The sequence below is a fragment of the Thermobia domestica genome, chromosome 4 (genome assembly GCF_964235325.1).
Source record: "Thermobia domestica chromosome 4, izTheDome1.hap1.1, whole genome shotgun sequence".
Classification (NCBI taxonomy): Eukaryota; Metazoa; Arthropoda; class Insecta; order Zygentoma; family Lepismatidae; genus Thermobia; species Thermobia domestica.
In genome coordinates this window covers 7,806,500-7,834,461 of record NC_137457.1, presented here as the reverse complement: position 1 = coordinate 7,834,461, position 27,962 = coordinate 7,806,500, and the positions used below count along the sequence as shown (strand labels likewise).

Below are 27,962 nucleotides of genomic sequence, written 5' to 3'. Positions count from 1 at the left end.
TATATTTTTCACAGCCCTTCCTGGAATTTTTAACATCCTATTGACTTTCTTTTCAGATTCCGCAACATGTGGCATATCAAATGCAAACTGTATACACCTAATCATATTATCTCCTACCGAAATGCCGTTTTCCTTTTGTGGCTATTTTTCACTAGGTCTTCCAGATAAATATCAATATTCTTAGACAGAGGGAATATCCCTGGGGAACTACCCTTCCAATTGCTCTCTCCCCTGTCATTTATTCCCGTATTCTAACATATAGTCGTTGGTTCATATATAAAGTTCTTATGAGTCTTTAATCCTCACACTCCGATACTACTTTCTGTAGAACTCCGAACATTGACAATATATGCAACATATACTTTTTTTTCCATTTTATATAAACTTTTGACTGATCACTCTGAATATAATTCCTTGTACTAATCATCTCTTGTGTCCTTATTTCTCCTGAACCCGAACTGTTCCTCCTCAACGTTTTTCATCTTTTCTTTCAATACAACCTTGTGTTCAATATTCGAAGTAAAATTTTTTCTGCATGCGATGTGAGACTAATAGATTTATAAACTTCACGTTTCTCTGGGTTTGATGTATTAGCCACCGGTATGATTATGTTCTTTAGGATGTATTTTGACCACTCTTCTATTTCATATATTTCTTTGTACAATCAGAAAAATGTTTCTTGGCATTTTATCTAATGTTCTTTGTGAATTCCATTGTTATATTATCAATCTCAGTTTCCTTTGAAGTTATTTTGTAAACTATACACGAAAAGTACTAAAGTATTTACTCGTAACATCTTCAGGTACTTCATTTTCTATTTCAACATTTAAGGTATAAGGTCTAACCATATTCTGATGTAACTCCTCAATACATCCTTTATCTCCTTAAGACTCACTTCTCTTGCTGCCTACCTCTCCATTCCTATTTTCTACTACTATCGTAATAATCTATTCCTTGCTCCAAAGATGTATAGAGTTAACCAGCATGTACATTTCCCTATATTTCACAACGCTTTCCCATTCTTTTATGTCCTCAGATTTTCCTTTTTCCTCTTGCCTTTTTCTGTCTGTTTTACTTAGTAACTAGTTTAACTTTTTGCACATTGTTCTCTCTATTCTGCATCAATATGTTTCCACCTCGTCTATCCTTTATTGCCTGTTTTATCTGTTCTGTTACTCAGGATCTCATAGCCGTTTTGTATTCGTGGTAACATACTCGTTCTTCTGTAACCTGCTGTATGGAATGATTATTATGATTCTACCGTTCGTTACTACTTACATCTATCTTTTCTTTGTTTTACAACTCTTATTAGAATTCTTCAATGAAAATAGTTCTTGTTTCCTTGTATTTCAGAATTCCAATATCAATATCTTATTACATGTTTTCCATTTCGAAACATTTTTCAGTTAAATATCCAATTCGGTCGACAAAAAGTTATGATGAAATAAAATATCAGCTCCGGGAACTTCCTTCATGTTTCTAAGGTATTCCTTTACGTATTCTAATCATAACATGGTTATCTGATATCTATTGAAGATTTACAGATATACTAGCTTCTGTTTTGCTGATTGAACTAAGTGCCCCAATTACTATTCAATTTGGTCTACAGAAATTGACTAGTCTCTTTTCCTTTTCATTTCTTTCACCTAAAATATATTTGCCCACAGAACGACTTTCCTATTTTTCACATATAACTCCATTGTAATCTCCCATTTGAATTAGACATGACCCACTCTTCTCTCAGTGTTTCTCTCGTAATTATTGTCCACTTTTTTAGTTGCCTGTGAACCGGTAGTGCGTATACCTTTATCACCACTAAATTCTTCGTTTTATCTTTAATTGTTAACATCATAATTCTATCATCAACAGATTTTACTTTTATTGTCTTCCCTTTTAAACACTTACCAAGAAATATTCCTATACCATTATGACCGCCCTATTCATTAGTCGAGTAATCAATTTATATTTTTCCCTCTTCAACATCCTCTTACGTCCCCATCAAATTTCACAAACTCCTACCAAATCTAGATTAATTTATTTTACTTCTTCCTTAAGATTTTATAATTTGCGTTCCTGTATCATAATGCATACGTTTTATGTTCCTATCCTAAACATTTTGCTCTCGATTGTCTTTCTTTTCCTATGTATCTTCTGCACATTGTTGCAATGTCATTTAATAGTCCTTCACAAGACATTCTACTACAAGAGATCTGAATGAGGTGACACTTTACCTCCAGAACTATATTTTGCCCTGCGGAAAGTTATGTATAAAAGTTCTCTTTTCGCTGTAAGCAAACTAAAGTTACTGTTAAATCCACTACAGATACTGTTAAAATTACTTAAGCTCCTATCGAGTTCGTGATACCCAGAAGTCGATGAATCAAGTTTGTGTTGCTTCAAAGGAAAAAGCTTATCTTCAAGCTTGACAATTTTGAACTCTAACTAGGTTTTGGAATGGATGACGATATATTTTAAGACTTTGATTGTTATTTTATCCTTTTAAATAAGATCATTGGTTCACTGGCGGGTTTTGTAAAGGCAAACTGCATATAGACGGTAAAGGCAAACTGCATATAGGTACTTTAGAACAATTGAAACTTTGTCTATAATAGACTACAAAAATGAACAGAAGCAAGGTCGTAGGAAACAAACATTGTAATATATTTGACTTACTTACATTCAGCAAACATCTTTCTCAACATTGGTTGGGAGGGAAGTGAAAAATGTTACCATCAATTTGATTCTCTTTTTTGGCTTGATATGCAATAAAAAAATTAGCAATTGCTGTTCTAAAATCTGTAATGTGTTTCGCTATATAATTTTATACTTAATAGTAGTACAATGTTTCTTTTTAAAAGAAGTTTCTTATCTCTTGATTATGTTCTATAATTATGAGAAATGAAAGAACCCATTTCTTCTTCTATTCAGAGAAGAGATACCATTTCTATTTGATCCTGATACAAGAGTTGTTTAATTTTTGGTACTTTAGCGTGCCATCTTCAAAAAATACGTATAAATTAAAAGCATACACACATTTGAAAGCAAAATATACTGACTTCCATACTATTAATATCATTTCCTACTCCAGCAACACTAATTTTGTAGTTTCATGGTTAGAATTGCATTACATTCCGCGGTAAATGAAATGAAATTAAATGAAATCTTTGAGTTTTACGTCCCACAATTATGCCGGGTACGGAAAAGGAAACGGTGATGATGGGAAATGAATGAAATTGTGGAATTAAAAAGGTGCGAGGAAACGGGAGAATCTCGAGGAAACCAACGCGCAGGGTGTTTTTCCACCACAAATTTCACTTGGGGCGAGCTGGGATCGAAATAAGAACCTCATGCACCAGAGGTGAGCGCTATACCACTGAGCCACCGTGGCACAGTGTTGATTGCGAAAGCTTGCATGCGAAAGAAAAGAAGAAAGGATGCAAGACGTGTTATAAATAAGTACTTATGTATAAACTTTATTATTGGAGATGTCGATTTTGAAAAGCAATTATAATATTTCAGTTAACGCACCTAGTTTGCCTTCAATTACTATAATAAAATCAAGACTGAGGTAAATTCAAATTATGATTACTTATTTTATTTTAATATATTTTTCCTATCAGTATATTATCCTATGGTGTAAGATACCATAGGATAAACCTTGTTTGCTTCATCGTTAGCGTATGAAGGGTGGAAAATCTGCGTTTAGTTGGGTGCTTGGGCCCATACGATTCCGATCGTACGTTCGTTTGTAAGTTCATGTCTCAGATATCCTTCATGCTGGAACGAACGTTAAAACCAAATCGTTATATATATAAAAAATATTACAACTAATAACAATTTATATTTAAATAGTACTTACCTTCACTGCTTACTTCCTCTGTTTCTGTTCGTGGAGAGCCTGTAGCAAGTTTAGTTGCCAGGAAAATAATGAGAATACGTTTAGTGAGCAAAATGCAAAAATAAAACTGTTCATTTATACCTAGGTATAATTAATTATAAAATTGTAATTTTTAAGATATACTTCTCTATTGGAATCCACATGTGATACAAAGAGTTACCAGGTTATTTCCTTAAGTTAAGATGGCAAGTAATACAAGTACTTACACAACAATAGGTTTCTTATATAGCAAACAGTTTATATATTGAACGTGCAAAAGCTTGAAACAAAATTAGATAATTTAATTAAATTATGAAATATAAATATTAAGCACTTTAATGCTAATTAAGATAAAAATTTTTACCAATAAAAGTCATCTTAGAAAGAAAAAAATTTTCAAAAGCATAACAACGTCTTCAGATAAGATTTGTTTATGGATCTTATCGCAATTTCTAAGTATAACATCAATCACCAAAATATAATTATATTCCCTAACAAAATATATTTACTACCTACTTCCAGATTATTTACTTAAAGTAATACACTTCTAAAATATATTGATTATTTGATTGCATTATATATATATATATATATATATATATATATATATATATATATATATATATAACCCTTGTTACTATAGTAGATGTCAAATACATTTTTGTCGTGAATTTTAAGAATATAAAACTACATTGTTAACTATTTGTACATATGTAAACATTATGTTACAAATAAGTAGAGTTATAATAACGACATTATACTAGTAATTAATATTTGAATGAATATTTTTAAAATGTTTAAGTTAGATCTTTCTCATCTTACCTTCTGTTGTAGTTGTAACTTCTGTAGTTGTCTCTGAAGAACGTAACAAACATTATTAAGTACTTAGCTATGATGTTGATAGGAGTGACTAAAATATTTCGAATTCATTTATATTAATTTGAATTATGTATTATTGTATATTTATTAAATTGTAAAATCTTTGCATTATAATGTTTTACAAATTTTAAAGCATATTATGTTGTCAGTGAATATCTTTTTCGAATATTATGTAAAGAAAACACAAGATAAATCTTAGTTTAAAAACTTGAAGCTTTATAATTGTATATTATATAAAGCATAAACATAATTATTACTTGATTGGCTGAAAAATAAGATCTGTGGGTAGAATTTATAGAAAATCTTATACAAATTATAATATTAACATGTTTAATTTGTTACAGACAAAACAACAATAAACAGATCAATAACCGTGATTCATTTACTATACTTAAGGAAATACGATTATAAATATTTCAATTTAGTAGATTTGTATTGATTATTGTTTTGGATTTTACACATTTAGCTAATAGTTTGGTTTATATAATGATAGATGAAAAGATAATAATCATATATAGGTATTTGTATTTATTTATGACTATTAGGAATGAAGAACAGATGACATTGCTATGGAAATTAAAATTCGATACTCTCAGGATATATGGTGGCAAAGACCTTGAGATATAGAAGATATTTATCTTTCAGAGTTGTTACGCAACGCAGGTTATTTTTACATTAAGCTGAGCAAGTTGGAAGATATTCTATTTACGTGTAAATTTCTGCTGTACGATGAGTGACAAAGCATCTAGTAACCATAGCAAATTAAGTAATCGTGAAAAGTAAAGAGAAATTAGGAACTAAAGCATATACTGTGATCAACATTGTGTCTTAATTCTTGATCAAATCTGTATACGAAGAATCATCCGCAATATTGTTTACTCCTAAACGTGCATTTTAGTACTCAGTATGATGAATGAAAAATGTTAACAATTTTACACCAATACATAAAATGAGAAACACTATTGAATTTAACAGGGATGAAATAAAATATTGGTTGCTAATAGGGCGAAAAAAGATTGCAAATACGATAATTTAGTGAAAGTCTGTTATTTTATATGTTGAGCAATAACATAGATTACAAAAACGAACGGAAACATTAACGGGTAATTTAAATCGGAGTGGAAGCTCCAGCTTGGCTCCGTTAATAAGCTTGGAGTGGAAGTTCAGCTCTGAAATTTATGTAAAATACTATATGTGATCTCAACACGGCAATTAATTAAGGACTTTATTGTAGTTGCAATTTATTTTTAAGCAATCAGTAACGATTTTATAAATATGACTAAACATATCCAAAATTTACGCATTTTGTTTCTAACTTTTCGAAAATTCAATTTAAAGTATACAGCAAAGTCACGAAATACTTTTATGTATTGTATAAAACATGTGTTCAAGTAAAGCAGGAATCCTAATTATCAACGTTAAGACAATAGCCCTACAAATTTTACTAGAGATACGAAATGTAAATATCTATAATCTGTAATACAGAGGAATGTGACGTGATTGTTATAAACGTGTAATTTAATTTCACCAGCAATGCACTTCTTTTCCTATTTGTGAAAGGTCAAATATATAGAAAAAATGAAAAACGATAATGTAGTACTCGTTTGCACTACATTTTGAAAATAGTGTAAGTAATTCTTTGTTGCTCTTACCTTCTATACCGGTAGGTGTACCTGAAATTATGTAGACAAGAGTAGTCGATTATAACTGTATTATATCAAAGCAAAAACTCTCTAAATTAAAAAATACAATTATTTGTAAGCTGCAGGGATGAAAATAAAGTGTTATATTACGTAGGTTCTAATATTTCATTCCCTGAGACGAAACGTCTTCAACTTACAACAGTATTTAGCAGAAATTATTTGAGCGCAAGTACCATATCACGATAGATTTTTCTGATGCTGAATGATACTAACATGATCCAAAAACACGCTATTGTTTGTCAAAACTACATACCAAGGTGAAGATGTATGTTTGAAATAAAATTTATACCATGGAGTATTAAATGGCAATAGAGATTTTGATTAGATCACCAAAGTACACATCAACTTCGACATTAAAGTTTCAACCCATATGCAGCAATTAGACCCTTTGAAATTCATAGCATGTAATGAAAAAGAAAGTTATTTCAATCTGGTTTATGTACGAGTCAACAAACAACAGTAATGGATACTGAAGGTCCGCAACGACCAAGTGACAGAACAACCATAACCCAGATGTGTTCAGTGTATGGTATGCCAATGAAACATTTGGACCAGAAGGCATTGATGCCCGCCTTGCACGAAGACTCCCGCATATCTCAGAAAATTTGGCCGGACAATATCATGTTGAAATATGACAATTGGAGTTACCTAAAGTAACTGCAGTACTTCGGGCACATGATGTAGCAAACGAATAGTATGTTGAAGCCAATGCTAACTCAAACCATAAAACTTGCTTTTCTTCCCGTTAACCGTTCAATAATGATAAATGGAACATTGGTGTTCACCACCGTAGCGTCTGGTACTAATGAGACCATCATTGTCTCATAGGCTGAAACAAGACTGCTGCTTAACACCGTGTCGTGAACCTCAGCACATCATCGAGAGTGTTCTCGTAGAATTTCAGTCTGGGTTGGTTTGCATGCTGAACAATGGAAAATGGAAAGTAACAGAATGCTTTGTTCTCTCCAGTTTAAACCGCAACAGACAAAATAAAAATATATACATACACACAAATTCACACCAACTGAAGCGCTCGCGCATCGAATCAGCATTACCGATGAAGTTGGATGATCCGTTACATATACCTGGACAAGATAACAGTTATGTGATCAAATACTCACTTTGTATTTGAATGCTAATCTTGGCCCTCCGTTTGAACACACACAAGACTGTTGAAGTAGCATCCGCAGTAAAAGCTGATAAGTCACATTACTACACACATTACTGTGGTAGCTGCACCTCTTTAAGAGCTGATAAATAACGTTTCTATGTACTGTTTTCCAGGACGCTGATTCCTCTACCGTGTTTGAGGTCGCTCATCCAATCACGTGATGTTCCGTAACGAGGACAAAGCATAGTGAAATCTCCGTCATTTCCATTCATTTTCTCGGCTCTTTACTGACTGAGCGTCGTTTCACAAGCGAGGGTGAAACCATAAGACAAGACAGAGCGCTAGTAATCTACGGACTCTCCATCTCTCGGCCTGACAATTGTGTATTATCGGTACAATTTTATATTCCAAATTTGACTTTATTCAGATATTTCTTTCTGAGTGTGGAATTTGTACAAATGTTAGTGTAAAGTGAAATGATTATAAGCAATTAATAATTAAAGGCTATTCAAATAACACAAAAAATATTCTCTCAAGAAGTTTTTGTAAACTTTGGCAATTATTGAAGTGTACATTTTGGAAATACAAAATCATCACATAAATTTTATAAGTATATGCCAACAAATCAGAGAATTGTAAAACATTAGGGGAGACATTAGCTTTTAATTGAGATAGGTATTATTACTTTTTGCAACCGATACAAAATAAATTGCGAAATAATTTTTTAGTAGTAAAAAGGATGATTTAGTATTTATTTTAATAGGTTAGTGAAGTTATCATTTAATTCTGCATTAGGCGAAAAGGAAATGCAACTGAAAATCTAAGAAAGATAGAAAGATTTGTCAAAAAAATTCAAGGTGAATTTTTAAAACGTAACGAGGATTTTGAGTTGAGTTCAGATAACTACGAAAATATAGAAAATAACTATGATATTTGAAAACAAGAGGAAGCAATAATTTTTTTAGGAATTGAAAGAAATTCTTAATGGAACGAATTGATATTTCATGCCAGGCGTTTGACGAAATTTGAATTTAAAATGTAGTCTTCGTACCAAATTATTGCAGAAACTCATTATTGAGTTTAGTGTATAGGTTATAGAGAAATAGTTGCTTACAAGATGGGAAATCAGATAAATAAAATGTTATGGTGAATGTAGAATCGTTATCTGAGTATGAAACGAAAATTATTTTCCCTGGTCCTGTATATAGCTGTATTTATTGCCAAACTTTAAAATAAAATATCAACTGCATGCTACCAACTATGAAACAGTGAAACAGTGATTCTCTGTGACGTTTAAAATACTTCGGTCTTACTGTTTTCGTAATCTCTATGCTAGTGAGAACTCTCATGAAATGCATTAGTATATAAATATGATGCTGGAATTTTGATGTGTTGAAATTTGATTTTATTTATAAAGATGTTTCCGAAATGAATATATTTAGAAAGAACTGCATTTGAAATACTATTGTTTCTACTTTCATTATCCTAGTTTCTTAGTTGCTTGAGTTGAAATTAAGTTTCTGAATCTGATTTTTAATGAAAAAGTTGGCTAGAGGGTAACGAATGACGTATCAGTCTTGCATTCCATTCAAACAATAAGAAAGAAAAAATTGTCACCAACGCTTAACCCTTTTACACTTTATGGTTTACACATCGACCAAGGCGCCGCCCTTCCAAATTCGCTTTATAAACCTCTAGTGAAGTTGTTCACACCATCTTTTTTTTTGCATTCAAGGAAACGTGAAGGAATCATATAACATGTTACATGGACATATTGCGGCCACGCGGGCGATGCCTGGGGATAGTGAAGTCACAAATATGGCCAAAGGAAAAAGAAAAGAGTTTTAAAGCATTTAAAAATCATCATAAATCATTATTTATACTAGGACAATGGTCTGTACTTCATTGTGTTTGTAATGAAGCAATGTTTTCATCTATACCACTCAAAGTCCCCTATTATGTACCAGAAGCGGGAAATTCTTGCCCAAATTTTAAAAAAAGATTTTTCAGGAATTTTTCCTTTTCGAGAATATCTCCCCTCAGGTACATGATAGAGACATGTCAGGGGTACCGTTTAAAATCTAACATAGCTCCAAAGGAAACGAGCTACGAACCTAATGTAAATAGGGATTTTTCCATACAATTTTGATTTTTATCCTATTACACATTTTTACTCAATGTGTTTAGTGAAATAAACACAGTGTCATCGCTACTTGCCATGGGATAATGGATCGTATCTAGTTTTGCTTGTAACAAAGCAATTTTTCAAACGGTATATCTCCAGTGACACTGTCTTATATATGAGGGGACAAATTCCCGAAAAAGGAAATCTTTTAAAATTTGAATTTCCCGCTACTTTTTCAGATATTTTGGGTTAGGATTTCTCACCTCAGGAATATGATAGGGACATACAAGTGGTACAGTTGGAAACATTGCTTCATTAAAAACAAAATTTGGTACAAGCCATGATTCTAGAATAAATAGTCTTGTTACAAGGGCTGCTTTACTAAATTTCTTTAGCCATTTTTTGGGTAGTAATTGCTGATGTATTATCATTCAATAATGTTCAGCGTCCAGAGTATTCATTGCAGGATAATGGTTCGTACCTCATTGTGTTCTTAATTGAGCAACGTTTCAAACTGTACTACTCACGTACCTGGAAGAAGAAATTCCTGAAAGAATCTGTTTTTCCCAATTTGAGCGCGATTTTTCGCTTCTGGTACATAATATGGGAATTTGGATGGTAGAGTTGGAAACATTGCCACATTAGAAACAAAACGAGGTGATGCAAGAGCTCATTGAATAATAACAGATTAGTAGTTATAAGGAAAAGATTGGTCGGGAGATAATAGTAAATGAATTTTAGCGCCAAGACTATTTACTTGAAGATCATGGTTCATACCTTGTTTTGTTTGGAATGAAGCAAAGTGAATTTCGTTAGCAATCGCATGTTTGTATCGTGTACGTGAGTGGAAAAGTTAACGGGAAACCAGGACTCGCTTTTAAAAACATCAGTTTTTTCCACTTTCGACAAGAATTTCCCGCCCTAGTTAAACAATAAGGGAATTTGACTGGTAAGTTGAAAACCTTGCCTCACTCCAAAAACAATAAACTGTGAACCATGATCCTCTGTAAAACAGTCGTGGCGCAATAGCTGATTAAGTGAATGTCTACAAAATACCTCAAAATCCCCTAAATTTAAAATAGTTAATAGCAATAGAGAGATTCGCCACAGCAGCGAGATTTGGTAAACATTTAACTTTGGAAATTGTAGTCATACTATATACTGCAATTATTTCTTAATAATTACAACAAAAATTAGATATCATAAAATATTGTTCAGAAAAAATAATGCTTGAATTGTACTATTTGAGAATTTTTTGAATGATATTAAACTGTTTTATATTGCCGGATTCGTTAACATACTACATCAGTCTAGCTAAACGCGTGAAAATATCGAGCAATAAGTCGAAAACACACAGACATAAGGAAACAGTGCTAAGGTGTGACCTAAAGTCATCTACTTTATTTCATCCCTTTATATTCGAAACAAATGAACGTTGATATTATACGAATGCTTGAAATTCCTATATAGGCTACAAAGTCTCAATGAAAGCAATCAGTTTCATTTTATGCACAATACTATGGTCGCATATTACGATTCAAAAGTCTGTGGTTGTACACGATAACTATCCACGCCATTTGATTGGATCACAGAGAAGACTATCTTTTATGTGTTTCCTTCTAGGTGGACTAAAGAGAAAGGTTCGACGACAATGCCATACAAAACTAGTAAGTTGAAACTAACAATAGACGACATTAAAATATATTTTCCAAAATAATTTTGCTAGAGCCATAGTCAAATGCTGGGTTTGTACAATGGCCTTTACAACCATGGCGATCGTAATGAGCTGTAGGAAGATAACGAGTTGTAAGCAAAATTCGAAATATTATTCTTGCTAGTTCTTCTCGTTTTATAAAAGTTATTTCATAAATAAAAATATTTTTAGGTAGAGAGGAGTTAGAACTGTGTAGTAGACAATACTATGAGTGTGTATATAATTGTATTGATATTCAGTGTGCTAGGCTTAAAAATATCATAAGATATACGTTAGCCAAATGAATATATCTCCACAAATTTTCCTTACAATAAATCCATATTTTACAGTTTATTACTCATTAGACTTTATGTGCAATTCTAATTCGTGTTAATTATAAATTATTCATGTACATGCTAATCATAGAAAATAACTTTTTGAAATGATTTCCCTTACCTTCAGAAGTTTCCGTTTCTGTAGATGTTACAGTTGTCTCTGTAACTTCAGTAGTTTCCGTTGTCTCCGTCGTTTCGGTGCTTTCTGTGGTCTCCCTAGACGGCGTTGTCTCCTCTAGAAAGAAAAAAAGATTGAAGTCAAAATAGTAGAAGAAATGTAAAATGAAAGCCTTGAAAGTTTCAATATCCTCCAATCAGAAAGTAAGGCCCACAAAACTTCAGAATTTGTCATCCCAAATTTTGAAGGTATAATAATGGTATAATAATGAAGAGATAATAGCACAAGCTTCTTTGATTGAATGCTGCCACTGAAAATAGTGTACAAAACTGCAGGAACCGGCAATTACGTACTTATCAGATACAAATGTCTCGAGATGCATTAAAAATAAAAGTAATTTATTGATTGAAATCATCATTGCCAGTATGATTTCCAAGCAAAATGGAGTTAAATATTATTCTCAAGTGCCATAATAAAAATATTTTTTATTAGTAACTTTAAACTCATGGTGTTCCTATATAAATTCATAATATCAGGTATAATGAAGTAAAATGTAGAGGAAGGTTAAATGTTTATGCTGTAGGAGTATCAATGAAAAATTAAAACATTAGGTGTAAAATAGTGAAAAAATCTTCTCAATAACTGCTATCGGAATAACTATAAATTGCTGATGGAATATCTTTTGTACAATATATAATTTCATAGGGCAGTAAGGTAACGCTGTACGTACAATATAGATTAGATTTTGGGCAGTATTACAAGATAAATATCATTCATGGACACTTTAAGATTTAATAGGTATATAAAATGGAACGAAAATGATGTACTTGTGATTTTTTTAAGGAAAATAAATGGTATACTATAAAATACTGTTCATATTAGTTAACAACTATATCAATGCATAAAGGAAGATTAAATATAAAATAAATGTTTAAGAACATACGCTCTTGTAGTTTACTTTTGTAGAATATGCTTGTGTCTATTGCAATACTTGTATAAATGTTTCTGACATAGCTTCGAAATAAAAGAAAATATATAATTATGGTCAAACTTCTAGCAAGAAGTATAATTGCCTTTGAACAATAGAAAGCAGGTTTTAACAGTATAGAATGTATATTGTGAACATACAAGTTATTGTTGGAAAGTTTGATAGAACAATAAATAATTTTATTTGAGTGGAAACTATATGTTTCTTTCATACATGTTTAAAATAATTGTCACACAAATGAAAACAAGAAAAATAGTAAATACAGTCATTGATATAAAATATAGCAGTTATTGATATAAATGTAACATTTTAACGATTTGAGATAACACAAAATGTATGGTGCTATCTATATTTAACCTTACCTTGAGTAGCAGATGACCCGTTAGGTAATGGACTGAGATGCCAGGATCCACAATAATTATATACATCATTATCGGTTTCATCACCTACCTTTAAACTTGTACAAAGAATTGGAATGGGTATGTACTCAATCTATATATTAAACATTTTCCTCTAACATAATTTAAAGTAAGTAAACCAAATTTAATCCTACATAAAAATGGAAAAATCTGTTGAATATACATTTTATTAACATACGTTTAGCTTTAAAACATATCTTTCTGTATCATCCGTAAATACTATAAATAAAACCTCTTGCAGAATACGAAAAGAAAAAAAATAAATATAAGTAACGTTCTGTAAGATGGATCAACGCGAAACGTTCATTGACCCACATATATTAAGAAATATGCTAAATGCCCAGAAGGTAAAACGATCTTGAGGATGGAAACAATTGTTTACAATTCAAGTATTTTTGATGGTTTAAAAGTTATCTTAAACTAAGAAAACACACAAAATAATTTTTGAAAAACAGACCTTGAGAACAAATAACAAGTAGTACAGTTGAAATATATTTTTTGGCAACAACGCTGGTCATTGTAATTTAGAACTTAATACAAAATCTATAAAAGTTTGTTAAAAAGGTTTGCTGTAAATATTATATATATATATATATATATATATATATATATATATATATATATATATATATATATATATATATATATATTTCGGTTTTAACTATCCATACTAGATATTCATATTGTTTTAAACTAATCCGTAACTTCGGAAGATTTTTAAATTTAAAAACTAGTTTACACTAGAGAATTGCTAAGAACCCGGCTTATTACGCTAAAGCAGTCACGGTAATCTTTCGTTTTGAAATACTTGAATATAATACCAACCTATAATACTTAACTAAAATAAAGAAATAGAATGGTAGTTCATAAGACATAATTTACGAACTACATAACTATTTAAAATTATCTGTGATTTTATTTAATTAGAACCGAGGCGACCGACAATGTTATTTGTAAGTTCTGAAACTACTTCAGTATTTTGTTCAAATTATGTTCATAACCTAACATTCCTTCATACTTAATACGAAGTTATTTTAACTAAAGAAGAATTATACATCATTAAGTAAAGTACATTTCAGATGTATATTTACATAGAAAATGTTTCAAGAAAGAAAATAAAACTGGTGAATATGTAAACATTTGTTACCGTCAAAACAAAAAAAACATATGTTTAAATCACAATTTCAGATGCACTACTAGAAATTCCGCATAATACAAAGTATGATTACTTTTTAGAAATTGAATTTACTCATACCTTGTATTGGCAATTGTTTTCTTGCTAGTAGCATTGATGTAATTATCATGGGAAGCAGCATGCAACTGGCACACATTGCAAATTCGGAACACGTCTCTAGTAATCACCCATCGTTATTAACATATAGATATAACCTCTACACGGTATTTAGCATTTATCAAACCAAAGTAATTGCAAGGATATAAACATATATAGAAATTAATGAAACGAATCAGCAGTAAACTATCACAAAGCTTATGATAGTTTCTATTCGAATTTACTTAATGATAGTTCCTCGTCATATATGATTCGTCTGAAATCTTTGAATTGATATTACAGATATAATATTATTACAACCTCAATGAATGAACAATATTTCAAATGCACAAATATATAAGGTTACGTATTAGTGGTCAGAATTTACCAAAATAACTTTATATTATTTTAAATAAATTCTGCCTAAAAGGTTTTAACAAATTGTAAAAAAAAACATTAAATTCTCCAAGTTTAGTTACAATAATAAATCGTTTTGGAAACCAAATATTCCCGAAATTAAAGATTCCATTTAAGTTTGACATTTTGTAGAAAAATGAAAGCTCTTAAGTAATGCAATGTATAAAAGGTGGGAAACTGAAGTTGCATTGCATATTGTAGGAAATCCACAAGGAAACAGAGAAAGAATAAATTTTAAAGTAGCTGTCAGTAAACAGGATTCCACATTGAATAAGTGGCTTTTGTAAGTTTGACAAAATGATAAATTTTCATACAAAACAATACAATAGACTATTTAAAGATATTTACTTGGATTAGAACACGAGTAGTGCTTAAATACAATCTGATGCCAAGTAGATGCCAGTGAATTATCCTGCCTATTCAACCGGTGAAAATTCTAGTTTAAATTTATCTTTTACAAAATCATAAAAGCGCTGATATTACTTAATTTTCAAGCGTTTTGTAATACAATTAAAATAAATAATAACATGTTTTTCGAGAAAGCATCCTTGAAATCGTAATATTAAATAGAGTATCCCTGTAATGGTGTATCAACGTTAAAAATTAAGTGGCTTGTATACAGGTTGTAAAACAGTAATGGTGAAAAATGCAACCACAAATTCCTGGCTCCACAACAATAGAAATGTGTAGGGGTTAGAGAGCTTCTAATGTGGCGAGGAGAGGTACTTCACACTTTTCAGCGGGATAATGATAGGAGCTAGGGAAAAGGTTCAGAAAGATATAAAAATCATATCACCTTGATCTGTTAAAGGCATGATACATTACTGCACCAGATATTCTACATACAATATTTAGGGATTCAACGTGTGGCTGTACGGTAAGTGTAAAAGTGAAATGAAATCTTTGAGTTTTACGTCTCACGGTTATGATGGTTAGGCTAACTGAGATGTTGATGGTGAGCAAGGAATGAAATGGTGGCTTGAAGAAAGTGAGAGGAAACGGGAAAACCGCGAGGAAACCCACGCACACGGTGTTTGTTCACCACAAAGTTCAATTGGCGGGGGCTGTGATCGAACGCTCTACCACTGAGCCACCGCGGCCCATACGGCAGGTGTGGTGAAGCGGTACAGTAAAGATGGGAAAAATACAGAAAAATGTTATTAACTATGGGACTATCGCACGCACATGTAGAAAGATCACGTAGCATGGTTGCATAATATATGTGAACAGTAGAAAGTGGTATACGAGATAGAAGTTTGCAGAGAGATGGTAGAAATAAAGACAAGTGTAACCAGCCGTGTCATGTAGTCAAATAACAGGGAGAATCTAGGCCAACGTACTGTTTTTTAACGTAGTATCTTTCACTACTGGTCTTACCTGTTCTTGGTTTACAGAATAAACGTAAACTAGAGTAGATGTTCAAAGTGCTATCCTCCCACATATCTGCAAACGTGCTAATCGTGTGTTTCGTATGCATTCCATCACTCTCGGTGGTTCGTATAACTGTTCACCCTCATCTTCTATGTAGTTGCATAAATTGGCAAGTCCCATTCCGTAAGTGTGAAGTTCATTTTCCCCCACATTCGATGTTGTCTACCTTCGCCCCAGTCTACTTCTAGACTATATGTCATATATTATTCTTCTTTTAGTGCCAGGCATCAGTGGATTCATTTTCACCACAACTTTTTGGACACCCTGTACATTAAGATAATCCTGAAGGTGAATTTGGAAACTCGTTTTAGAAGCTTAAATTAACGAATAATGATAATAGTGTTTGTAACAATTGTTGAATAGCTTTTATTGCGCTCATATGGAAGTGATAAATTTATTAGTGAAAATTGAAATTTGCATCACTTGCATGTTGTACAAAACACAAAAGTATAATTTGATCTTCTTGATCACAAGTAGAACTTTGTGCAGAGAATAAAGTGAACAAGAAAATACCGATATATATTGTTCACTCATAATCTGTTAGTACTTTCTGTTAGTGAACATTTAACAATTTATTAGGGACTCTGTGGCTGAGTGATAGAGGGTTTAACTCTGTTGCGTGGGGTCCCTGGTCGGCTCGAGCTGTTCTCAAGCGAACTTTATAGTGAACAAACACGATATTCGTGGGATTTCTTGGAGTTCTTCCGTTTCTTCCAACTTTCTTCATTGCACAAATTCAGTTATTTTTCTTCACCATCTTGTGCTTTTTTCCTACTGAGCATAGTCGTTGGACTTAAATATTTCATTACTCTTGTCAACAACTTATGGAAAAATAAATTACATTGTGGCATCTTTAGTTGACATAAAATAAGGTATAAGACTTACAAATTTTAATCGGGATGATATTGTTTCAAAAGTTAGTTAAAATATTTGCTAATGTAACTAGAAATAATGAATGAATGGAATAATCATTATATTTTAAGTACGAGAGGCATTGTCGTTCACAACTGCATAAGTCAGTACACAGAAGTATATTTTCATCTTCAACTTTACCTTCAGTTAACAGTGAAATTATTATATATAAACGTCATTTTCCAACGAGAATAGAAAGAAAACTCCATTAAAGTGAATAATCATATTCATTAATATATAAAAAAGTTTCTAATATAAAAATGATAATTGTGATTTCAAACAACATTATTTAATCTGAGAACGTCTTTGACAGTATTTCTATTTTCATCCTTTTCCAGGAAATAAGAGAAACACTATTAAATACATTTCCTGTTCATATTTAAAAAATAGTGTATTATTTTATATTAAGACTTCTACAATATTTGGAAATGTAATGCAAACTCACTTTTTCCCAGTATTGTGAAACGTCTTATTATCTATTATAAGTCTTCAGTTACTTTTAAAATAACCTTAAAATTGAATGTTTCCATTTTAAGTACATTTTACGTGAGAGGATCATAGCTACTGATGCAACAAATTACACAAAACCGAACGCAACACCAATTCATTTTGAATTGACGAATGATTTCAAAAAACACCAAAATTCAGTCAGAAAAATAGAGAAGATGAATGATAAGTAAAACGTGATTAAAAAGTAAATGATAGGAAGTAGTTGTTTTTTATATAACCTTACGTTACTCGATTTGGAACAGAAATCGAATTGCAGAAAATAGTGGCACTCACAAGTTCTGATATTACCTCAATGTTTTAATCATATTATGATTAACATTTAATATCTTTGATCTCCAATATTCAATAATAATAATAATAATAATAATAATAATAATAATAATAATAATAATAATAATAATAATAATAATAATAATAATAATTAAATGTTGAAGTACTTGTAAATCTTTAAGGACCTCGGACAAACACAACTACAAAATATCTTCCGAAAAAAATCAGTAGATATATATACGTCTTTTACTAGCTAAATTTATAAGATAAATATATATATTTTACAATACCCCGTAAGTTCAGATGCACAACAGAGCATCAACCTACAGTAGAACAAAAATTTGTATTATTTACAAAATCACTTATACATTACCTTTTATCGTTGATGGTATTCCTGGTGTAGGTGTTTTTGGGCCTATCAAGGTGAACAAGATCCAACTAACATACATCATAATTTTTAAGACGTTCCTCATAAACGGCAATCGATATTAATATATACATTACAATTAAACACCCTTTATACGAAATTTAGTAACTGCTAAATCAAAATACTATTTGTCTATACGTAGGTAGAAGAAAGTTAATGAAAGATTTAGATGTCAATAATCCCATTGTTTCCAAATAATTTACATCCGAATTCAGTTAAGAAGAGGCTGCATGATCAGAATTAAAAGTGCCAACGTGAGAAGTAGAATTAACACTTTAATATTATTTAGAACTGGAACAAAGACTAGTATAATTTTAATTTCAGATATGCTACAATCTAAACTATACGTCCGCGGGCCGAGATTTCAAATATAATTGTTTATTATCTTGCTCTTAAATTCTGCGTAACAACAATTATACAAGTTGTGTAGTATTCAGTTTATCAATGTCATTTAGTGATCGTAAGATTTCAAACGGAAGTGGTTAATACGTGAACATCTGCGTAATTATAAAAATGCATGTTTTGGAAACAAAGTACGCAGAAATAAGAAATGGGATGGAATGTATTATGTACAAAAGAAGCAAGTGGCTTTATGTAATGTAATACATTAGAGCAAGGAAGACGCATTATCATCGTATATTGGAAGTTATATGAAGGGAAAGAAGAAAATAAATATACGAATTAGATCTCAGTAATGAGGGTAGCCCAAGAACGAATGCATTTAGGAAGTATATTAAAAGATCATGAACTATGAGACAGAATTCTGAAATGAACAATACAAACTTAATTAATTGGAGAGGAGTATGAGGGACGCTTAAGTACTTTTCTGTAACGACAATGACACTCTTCTAGATTTTATCTGTTCATCCAAGCAGTGAAAAATTTTATTTTACTTTGTGATTTTATAAAATTATGCAAGCGCTGGAAATACAGAGTTCTTTATAATTCCAGTATAGTTTAAGTAAACAAACCAAGACTCAAATGACAGTAATGATGCTTCTGTTGATTTCAAATAATATTTTTTTCTTACAGTTATAAGCATACACTGAATTTACATTCTTTACATATTCCATACATCATAAAGTTAAAACTTCTATTATCTCACCTTGTCGCTCAGGAGAACCGCTTGGTATAGAGCCTAACAATAACAACAAAATATCGTCAATAACTCTTTCCCTAGAATGTGTGAGCTATTTCTCGTAGTAACCTCTTAGTTACATATAAAATAAATCAGTTTTTGCTCTGTTGTAGTAGAAATGCTATAGGATATCAGATTTTAAGAAATGCTCTAATGTAATAAGAAATGCTCTAATGCTTAACCAAAATGTTTGCTTTTGTAATTGGAAATAGTGGACATGAAGAGTATACTGAGATATTCTATTTACATGAAGAGGTATCGTTCACAAGTTGTAAATTCAGGTTACAGAACCATATTTTGATCTTCAAAGGAGTTCCCAAGTAATAAATAAACTGTACAAAACATAGATGGCGTTTTCAGTAAAAGATGTCAAGAAAAATGATACCTTAATTTGATTAATTGAAATCACTACAATACAATCCGTTCCTAATAAAATTATTCGTATGCGAGTTCAATGATATCTATTTAAATGAGAGTTTTGCTCTTAGCATAACTAATTTTCTTTTTTATCACGAAATTAAATAGACGTTTTTCATCTTCACATTGAAGTTGAGACTAAAATGTCTCCATTACGACACTTGATAACCTAATTTTAACTGTTAATTTCTTCTTAAACATTGTTTGCTTCCAGTATTGTTAAATATCTTCTGTTTGTAAAAGTCAATTAAGTGTCTTCATTTTGTTTCGTGCTAAGATCTTATCTAAATATGATTCCAATGTTGACATTTAGTTTAAACGGTAGAACCATCTCTCGTGTTAAACAAATTACGTTAAAACGGTTGGACTGACTATTCGCTTCCATTTGATGTATTTCCATAAAAATAATATTATAATTGACTAAAGCAGGAAATTGGATGGAAAGAAAAGTATGGTGTATGGAGTAAAATGATCGGAAATAATTACTTGTAATGTAACGTAAAGTTTCTGGAAATGCAGTGGAAGTTCTCATCTCGAAAAATAATACCGTATGTAGGTTTTGAACCTAAGTTAATATTTTGAGCATAGTGTTATTATTATTTAATTCTTTTCATCTACAATACGGAATCAAAATTTTTGTGTGGAAGCATTTGTACCTCGTTAAAGAAATCCTAAAAAAACTGTATATATTTTTAAACAAAAGATATACTACAGGGAAAACGCAGTACATTTAAAAGTTTCTTGAAGCGGGAATTAAGACATAGATCTTATTAAAAAATAACAATTCTACGTTCACCAATGAACACGCAACATAGAGTAGAACCAATTAAAAGTATATTATGAAATAGTTACATATAACTTTCATCGTTGATGATGCTCCCGCAGATGGTATTTTTGGGGCAATTAAGACAAACAATATGGAACTACCATAAAAAATAAAAGGGAAACACGTTCTTACTCTATGTCAATGGCCATTAACGTACCTAGGTATATATTCCAATAACAAAATTTTTTTTTAACGAAACATAAGGGTTTGCAAAACCAATATACGAACGTATAAAAACGAACTAAGTACTATCATAGCTTATTAACCATTGATATCCGAAAGGAGTTCAAGAAAGTGCCGCTTTCCACGGAGAAAAAACTAAAGCCTTAGAAACAGAGCTAACAAAATCACATTGTTGCAGCATAAACGAATAAACAAAATATATTTAATTTCAAATACATTGTATTCAAAAGTTTTCAATTACCGCTGAGTTCTCCAAATTTAAGAAAGTATTTAATAGCTACTAATGCCTCCTTAGATGGGATTTAATGAAATTATATTGCATTTAATTGACCAACACAGTTTTGTGTTTGAACTATTTAAGTTGATTTTAGTTTACATATCAGAGTCTTTATTGTGTTAAGAATAAAAAGGATGCAAACAAACTTGTGTAAAGTTATTAAATGAAGTGAAATTCAATATTTCGTACAAACAAATAAAGAATTTCACGAAATAAAAAATATGAGACTTCGTAAGGTGCAGTAACATCTTATGTTGCGAGAAACTCTTAAAGAAGCAGTGAAAAGATTATTTGAAAGAAAGTCTCTGAAGCCAGGTTTCAAGAATAATGAGTAATGAAAAAAGTGACCATATTAAAATAAACTCTAAAACAAAATAACTACATACAGTATGTTACCACATGTTATTTTACCGGAATATGAGAGATGTTTAAGAAATATTTAAAGGGAAAGTGAAACACGTTACAATTATGATTGTCAATTGTAGAATTTACTTTGTTACTTGTTTCACAAAATTAGAACAAGGATAAAAAATGATTTATCTAATGTTTTACTGATCACTTTTAAAATATAACGCAAGATTTCTCTACACAATATCCACGAAATGAGACCGAAAGAGATCACACCGCCTATAAACCTGTGCAATCTTGGAAGAGTAAGAAACTTACATTAATTTAAACAACTCCTCTAGATAGGAAAATAAAATCAGTTTCGAAGCTTAAATACATAAACTGCAGTAATCGTGTTTTAAACGATCGTAGAATGAATCCCTTAGGCTAATAGTGACTTATTTCTCTTCCTAACCAAAAGTGAACTTACATACTGTGTTACAAATATATTGCATAGGTTACAAAATTTATAACTTTATGACGATAATTTGTATAACTTTACCTTCTCGTTCAGGAGGACCACTTGGTGTAGAGCCTAACAATAACAACAAATTATCGTCAATATGTTTCCTAAGAATTTCTCAGTTATTTCTAAAAGGAACATTAGAAAAAATAACCCTGTAGTCAATTTTAAACTACAATATCATATAAGATTTGAAATTTTAATCTAAAATCATATTTTGGAACTCTGTTACAATACTTGGTATTCAAATGTAGGTAATGAATGTAGGGAATATTTCGCCTATTTTTTTTACGATTAGCTTTTTCGCGCGGAAGTCGTTATTCATTACACAGGACTACAATTTTATCTCCACATTTGTATACAGTTAACGATGAAACACTATTATATATAAACATGGAGAAAGAATGGCAAAAGTAGAAAAGTGTTATATTAAACTAAATGATCACATTTATTAAATTACCAAGACTTTACTAATAAAAAATATCCGTCTTTGGTTTCAATCATGGTATACCCTTTGTCATAAATGACATTTTTATCGTTTACTAAATAATAAGATGAATGTTTGGAAATTGATCTTCTGATCAAATCTTAGACTGCGATATTATTATTTTTACGTCGTCATTATGATATTTGAAAATGTAAAAGAAAATAAGTTTCAATTCTTAGGAATTGTGTTATTCGAGTATTATTAAAATTATTCTTCATCAACATTATAAAAAATTCTATATAAGTATACTGAATCATTCATACTGATCACAATCGTTAATATATTTTCAATTTTGAGGTGCAATTTAAACGATATGGTCCTCTCTAGCATAAAAAAAATTATGTATAATCTGATGCAGTAACTACTCCTAAGGGGTTTGGTGTAATTGTTTCAGTGAAATTCTAAACTATAATTTCTAAAGAAGAAAAAACATTAGGTAGAGTGAGATTCATAGAATAAAACAATGGCAAATTGGTAGTGTGTACATGACATAATATTACTAGGATTTGAATGCAACTTCAGGGTGAGCAAACAATGTAACGCATAACTTCGGAACAGTGTAACACGTAAACGAAAAAGATATTATGTTCGCATAATCAGTATAATTTTAGACATTTAAGTCATCAATATCGAAACGTTATTTAAGTGAAGAAGCTTTGCTGTAAAAACAGAGAAAACTTTTTGTCAAATGTATATGAAAATATATTTTTTCTGCAATAATAATAGAAAAATTTCTTAAACTGTGTTACGGATGGAATTTTTCAGATATTCTTTCTAAATACTACGTAATAATAAAACTAGAACAAGATATTCGAAGTACAAAAGTTCAAAATAACTGTGGCATAAATTAATAAATATCTTACACATACCTCCTATCGACGGTGGTGCTCCTGGTGATGGTGTTGATGTGCCTAACAAAGTAAACAATATCTAGAGTACTTAATTTATTACATCCTGAACTTTTATGTCTTCAGTTGTAAGAGTCAAATAATTTGGTAAGAATATAAAGCAGAAGAAACAACTCTAGGAAAATGTAGAATTTCTTGGAGAGAAGCAAATACTCTTACGTAATATAATATACGAGATTTCGGAAAATGCAGTATCAGCGTATGTTGAGAGAAACATTTAAAGATACAGGAAAAGAAGACTAAGCGTTTAAAACTGACTTTTCCAATTTTCACCGATTAATTTTAAGATACAGAACAAGATTTATAAACCTAGCATCCGTGAAATTAGATTTAAAAATATCGTACTGTCTGAAAAGATATTATCCTCAAAGAGTAACAAACTTATATTCATTGTTAGATTTCCTCAAAATAAAAAAAGGAATCAGTTTCGAAGCTTAAATTGATACATTACAGTAATCTTTTCTGAGATGATTGTCAAATGGCTGTCTTACTCCAATAGTGACTTTTTTATTCTTGTTAGCTTAAATTGAACATATAACCTTTGCTAATTCTACAGAAAAAATATTATTGTTTGTATTACATTACCTTCTCGCTCAGGAGGACCACTTGGTGTAGAGCCTATCAATAACAACAAAATATTTTCAATACCTTTTCCCCCAGGAACTATTAGTTATTTTGCATAGACTTTTAACTATTTTTTATAAAACATATGACCTTGTTGAAAATTTCAAATTAGATTATCATTTAGGTTTTGAAATTTAATAAGAAAAACATTCTTCAGACCTCTGTTAAAATATTTGGTTTTGGTATGAGAAATAATGAATGGAGGGTCTCTTTCAGCTATTTTATGTACAATTAGCTTTATAGTGCAAAATTAATTGATTCAGAACACACAACTTGAATTTTATCTCAAAAATTTCTATAAATTTAATTATGAGTCTCTACTATATATAAAAGAAAAAAATGAATGGCAGAACTCAGCAAAAAGTATTATATCAATCTAAATACTTATATTCTTTAAAGTAAGAAAATTTTGTAATAAAAAATAGTTTTCTCTGGTTTGAGTCACTGTAGTGTGTTCTTTAAACATTATTGCCATATGTAATATTTTCGTAATTTACCACGTAATGAGGAACTTCCAAATTCACCTTCTGATCAAGTTTCACACTAAGATGTCATTATGGTATTTGAAAAAGCAATTAAAAATATGTTTTCATTCCTAGGAACTGCCCTTTTCAAGTATTATTAAAATGTTTTTTCATTATTTAAGATCCCTTATCAGACTTCTGTTTCAATGATAGTGACATCATTCCTTAATGTATTTTCTAACCTGATTTACAATTTAAACGATATTATCTAAGGCGGATGCAGTAAATCCCATTTTGATATTATGTAAGTGTTCCAATAAAACTCAATATTAAAATGTCAAAAGAAGATAAGAAAGAGTAGGTAAAGTGTGATTCATGTAGTACAATAGTGTGGAATAGGTAATTGGAATATGGTCTACTATTAATAATGTTTAAGTAGAAGTTGAGACTTAGTAAAGAATGTAAAACTTAGCTTCGGAAATCCAGAAAACCTTTTTTCTCTTATAATGCTTATGATTTAACATATTTATCTCTTCAACATGGAATCAGAATTAATATGGAGGTTTGGTATAAAATGAAGAAAAGTTTACGTGAAGTATATTAACATATATTCTTCAACGAATTAGAAATGGATAAATTTCTTAAACTTTGTTACCGTTGAAATGTTTCAGATACATATTTTCAAAATACCACGTAATTTTAAACCTACAAGAAAGAATTCAGCACATAAAATAATAAGTTCAGTACTTGGTACATATTTTAGACATACCTTCTATCGATGGTGGTGCTCCTGGTGGTGGTGTTGATGTGCCTGATAAAGTAAATAATATCTAACTAACATACAATATAAATTTGCCATATGCCCCTAACATATTCCAATCGTTATTACTATATATATACATATCCAACAATTTGATACTTTTACATGGATTTTAATATTTCCTAAATTATAATATTCTTTAAGATGCGTTTTAAGAAGGAAGCAAAGTGGACTGTTAGATGTAAAGAAAAATTTATAGTGTTATTAAAGAAAAATTTATATAAAGAAAAATTTATATTGTTATTCAATTAGAGGAATATCTGCATGACTCATGGTACAAACTGGAAATATTAGAAAATGATTGGTAGTGAAATGTTACTACGAAATAAGTGAATATAAAAACATTTTTTCCTTTTTGTTTCAAGTTTCAAAGAAATAACTTATTTTCTTCAGTATCTTCTTGAAAACATAATAAAATTTTTAATGTTCTAATCATGTACGCCATTTTCTGTAGCTACGACTTCAATTCAATTTGGTTTCTGACGGAGAATTTTTTTAGTTATAATTATGAATCTTTTGGTAAGAAGAGAATTCAGAGCTAAGAAATGCAGTAGAGATTATTAAAATTACAAAAATAGGAACGAAATGATAAATTTACAATGTATTTTAGATCATGAAAAGTGAAACATAATTTTAGAATAGACAATTAAAATGTACTTAATTGAATTGCAAAAATACTAATTCTCAACTATCATGTTGGCTACAAGCGATACTTTCTAGAAATAATGTGTTCACTCAAATTAAGAAAAGTTTTTTTGTAATTTATTAAATAACATTAGCGTTGAAAGTATTCACTTCTGTAATATTTTCAGTATAATTTAAATAAATAAAACAAGTTCATTTTCGCTAATTATTCTTGAAATCGGCTTAGAAGGTTGATTACTATCCAAATTGCTGTATCTACATCAAACCATGTGTGACTTGTCTATGTTCAGACAAATCTTTAGATAAATATTGGGTATCGCTTTCGAAGCTTAAATTAACAAGTTACGGTCTCTAATGATGGTTAATTATTTTCACTACTCTCATATAGAGTTATTATACTTATAAGTATAAGGAAATTACTTTCTTTGTTCTTGCATAGTCTACAAAGTGAAATTTTACTTTGCTTTACTGGGGATACTTTACCTTCTTGCTCAGGAGGACCGCTTGGTGTAGAGCTTATCAATAACAACAAGATTCTGTAACTGCATGCTTACGTATAATCTGTCATTTATTTTTTTGCAAAAAACCCTTAATTACTTTTAGAAAATAAACCATATTTTTGCGTATTCTAGTAGACATACAAAACCGTGTTATATTTGAAACTTAATCTTATATCATACTCTTCAGACCTTATCTGAAACATTTGTTTTGGAATTAGAAATAATGAGCGGAAAGAATATTATTGCTATTTTATTTACGGGAAGTGGTATTGTTCGCGAGTAGTTAATTCAGATCACATAGGGCTACATTTTTATCTACAAATGGGCCTCCAGTTATTGAATATACTCTATTACGCGCACATTTTGATTTCGTATGAACAAATAAACTCGAAGTGATACATTAAATTGATTGATTCAATTCACTTTATTATCATGATATTCATTATAGAAAAGTATGAGTCTGCGATTTCGTCTTCAGTTCCAAATAATAACCATGACATCTTCCTGCAAACCACTGTTTACAATAATTTAGTCAAATTTCATAGTATCCACTTTATCAAAAGCACTTTGTGTTGGTACAATCTGAATAGGATTATAATTCATTAGTGGTTATCTGTTCAGTCATACGATTAAAATAATTTGGTAAGAATATCACGCATAATAAAGAATTGACGTATATTGTAGGATTTGTTAGAAGGAAGAAAGTATTTTAACGTACTAAAATATATGAGATTTCTTAAGATGTAGTATCAACTTCTGTCATAAGAAACATTTAAAGAAATAAGAAACAAAAACTAAAGGTGAAGACTCACTTATGAAATATTTTACTGATTAATTATAAAAAAAGCAAAATTTATACATAAAATATCCATGAACTGAGAATAGACAGAACCGTATCTGTAAAGATGTATCATCTTGAGAGAATAGGAAACTTACATTTAGTTTGACATTCCCACATGGGGAAAAACAAAATCACATTCTAAGCTAAAATTGATAAACTACAGTAATCATGTTTGAAACTATCGCCGAATGTTTCTTTTCGATAATCAGGTATTTTTCTTATTAGCTAAAATTCAACATAAATACTATGCTTATTGTATAAACTTAATTATTACTATTTGTATTACTTTACCTTCTCGCTCAGGAGGAACACTGGGAGTAGAGCCTAACAACAACAACAAGATATAGTCAATACCTATTCCCCCAGGACTGTCAGTTATTTCTTTTAGAAAATGTTAACTATTTTTAAAATATTAATCACCTTCTTGACAATTTTAATTAAATTCCAATATCATATAAAATTTGAAATTTTAATCTAAAGAAATTTTTTCGGAGCTG

At 30.4% G+C, this 27,962-nt stretch overlaps 1 protein-coding gene across 40 annotated transcripts in view; it reads right to left on the bottom strand.

The window, feature by feature from the left end:
- Positions 1-27,962, bottom strand: part of LOC145683699 (uncharacterized) — a 606,036-nt gene that overhangs the window by 184,520 nt on the left and 393,554 nt on the right. For 37 of the 40 annotated variants that reach the window (XM_081755114.1, XM_081755113.1, XM_081755079.1 and 34 more), the window contains 4 exons: positions 11,845-11,958; positions 6,409-6,429; positions 4,700-4,732; positions 3,860-3,898 (listed from right to left, as the gene is read on the bottom strand). In XM_081755114.1, coding sequence (XP_081611240.1) covers positions 3,860-3,898; positions 4,700-4,732; positions 6,409-6,429; positions 11,845-11,958 — 207 coding nt within the window. The remainder of the gene's footprint in view (positions 1-3,859; positions 3,899-4,699; positions 4,733-6,408; positions 6,430-11,844; positions 11,959-27,962) is intronic. The other 3 variants (XM_081755073.1, XM_081755104.1, XM_081755078.1) reach the window with 2 other exon arrangements.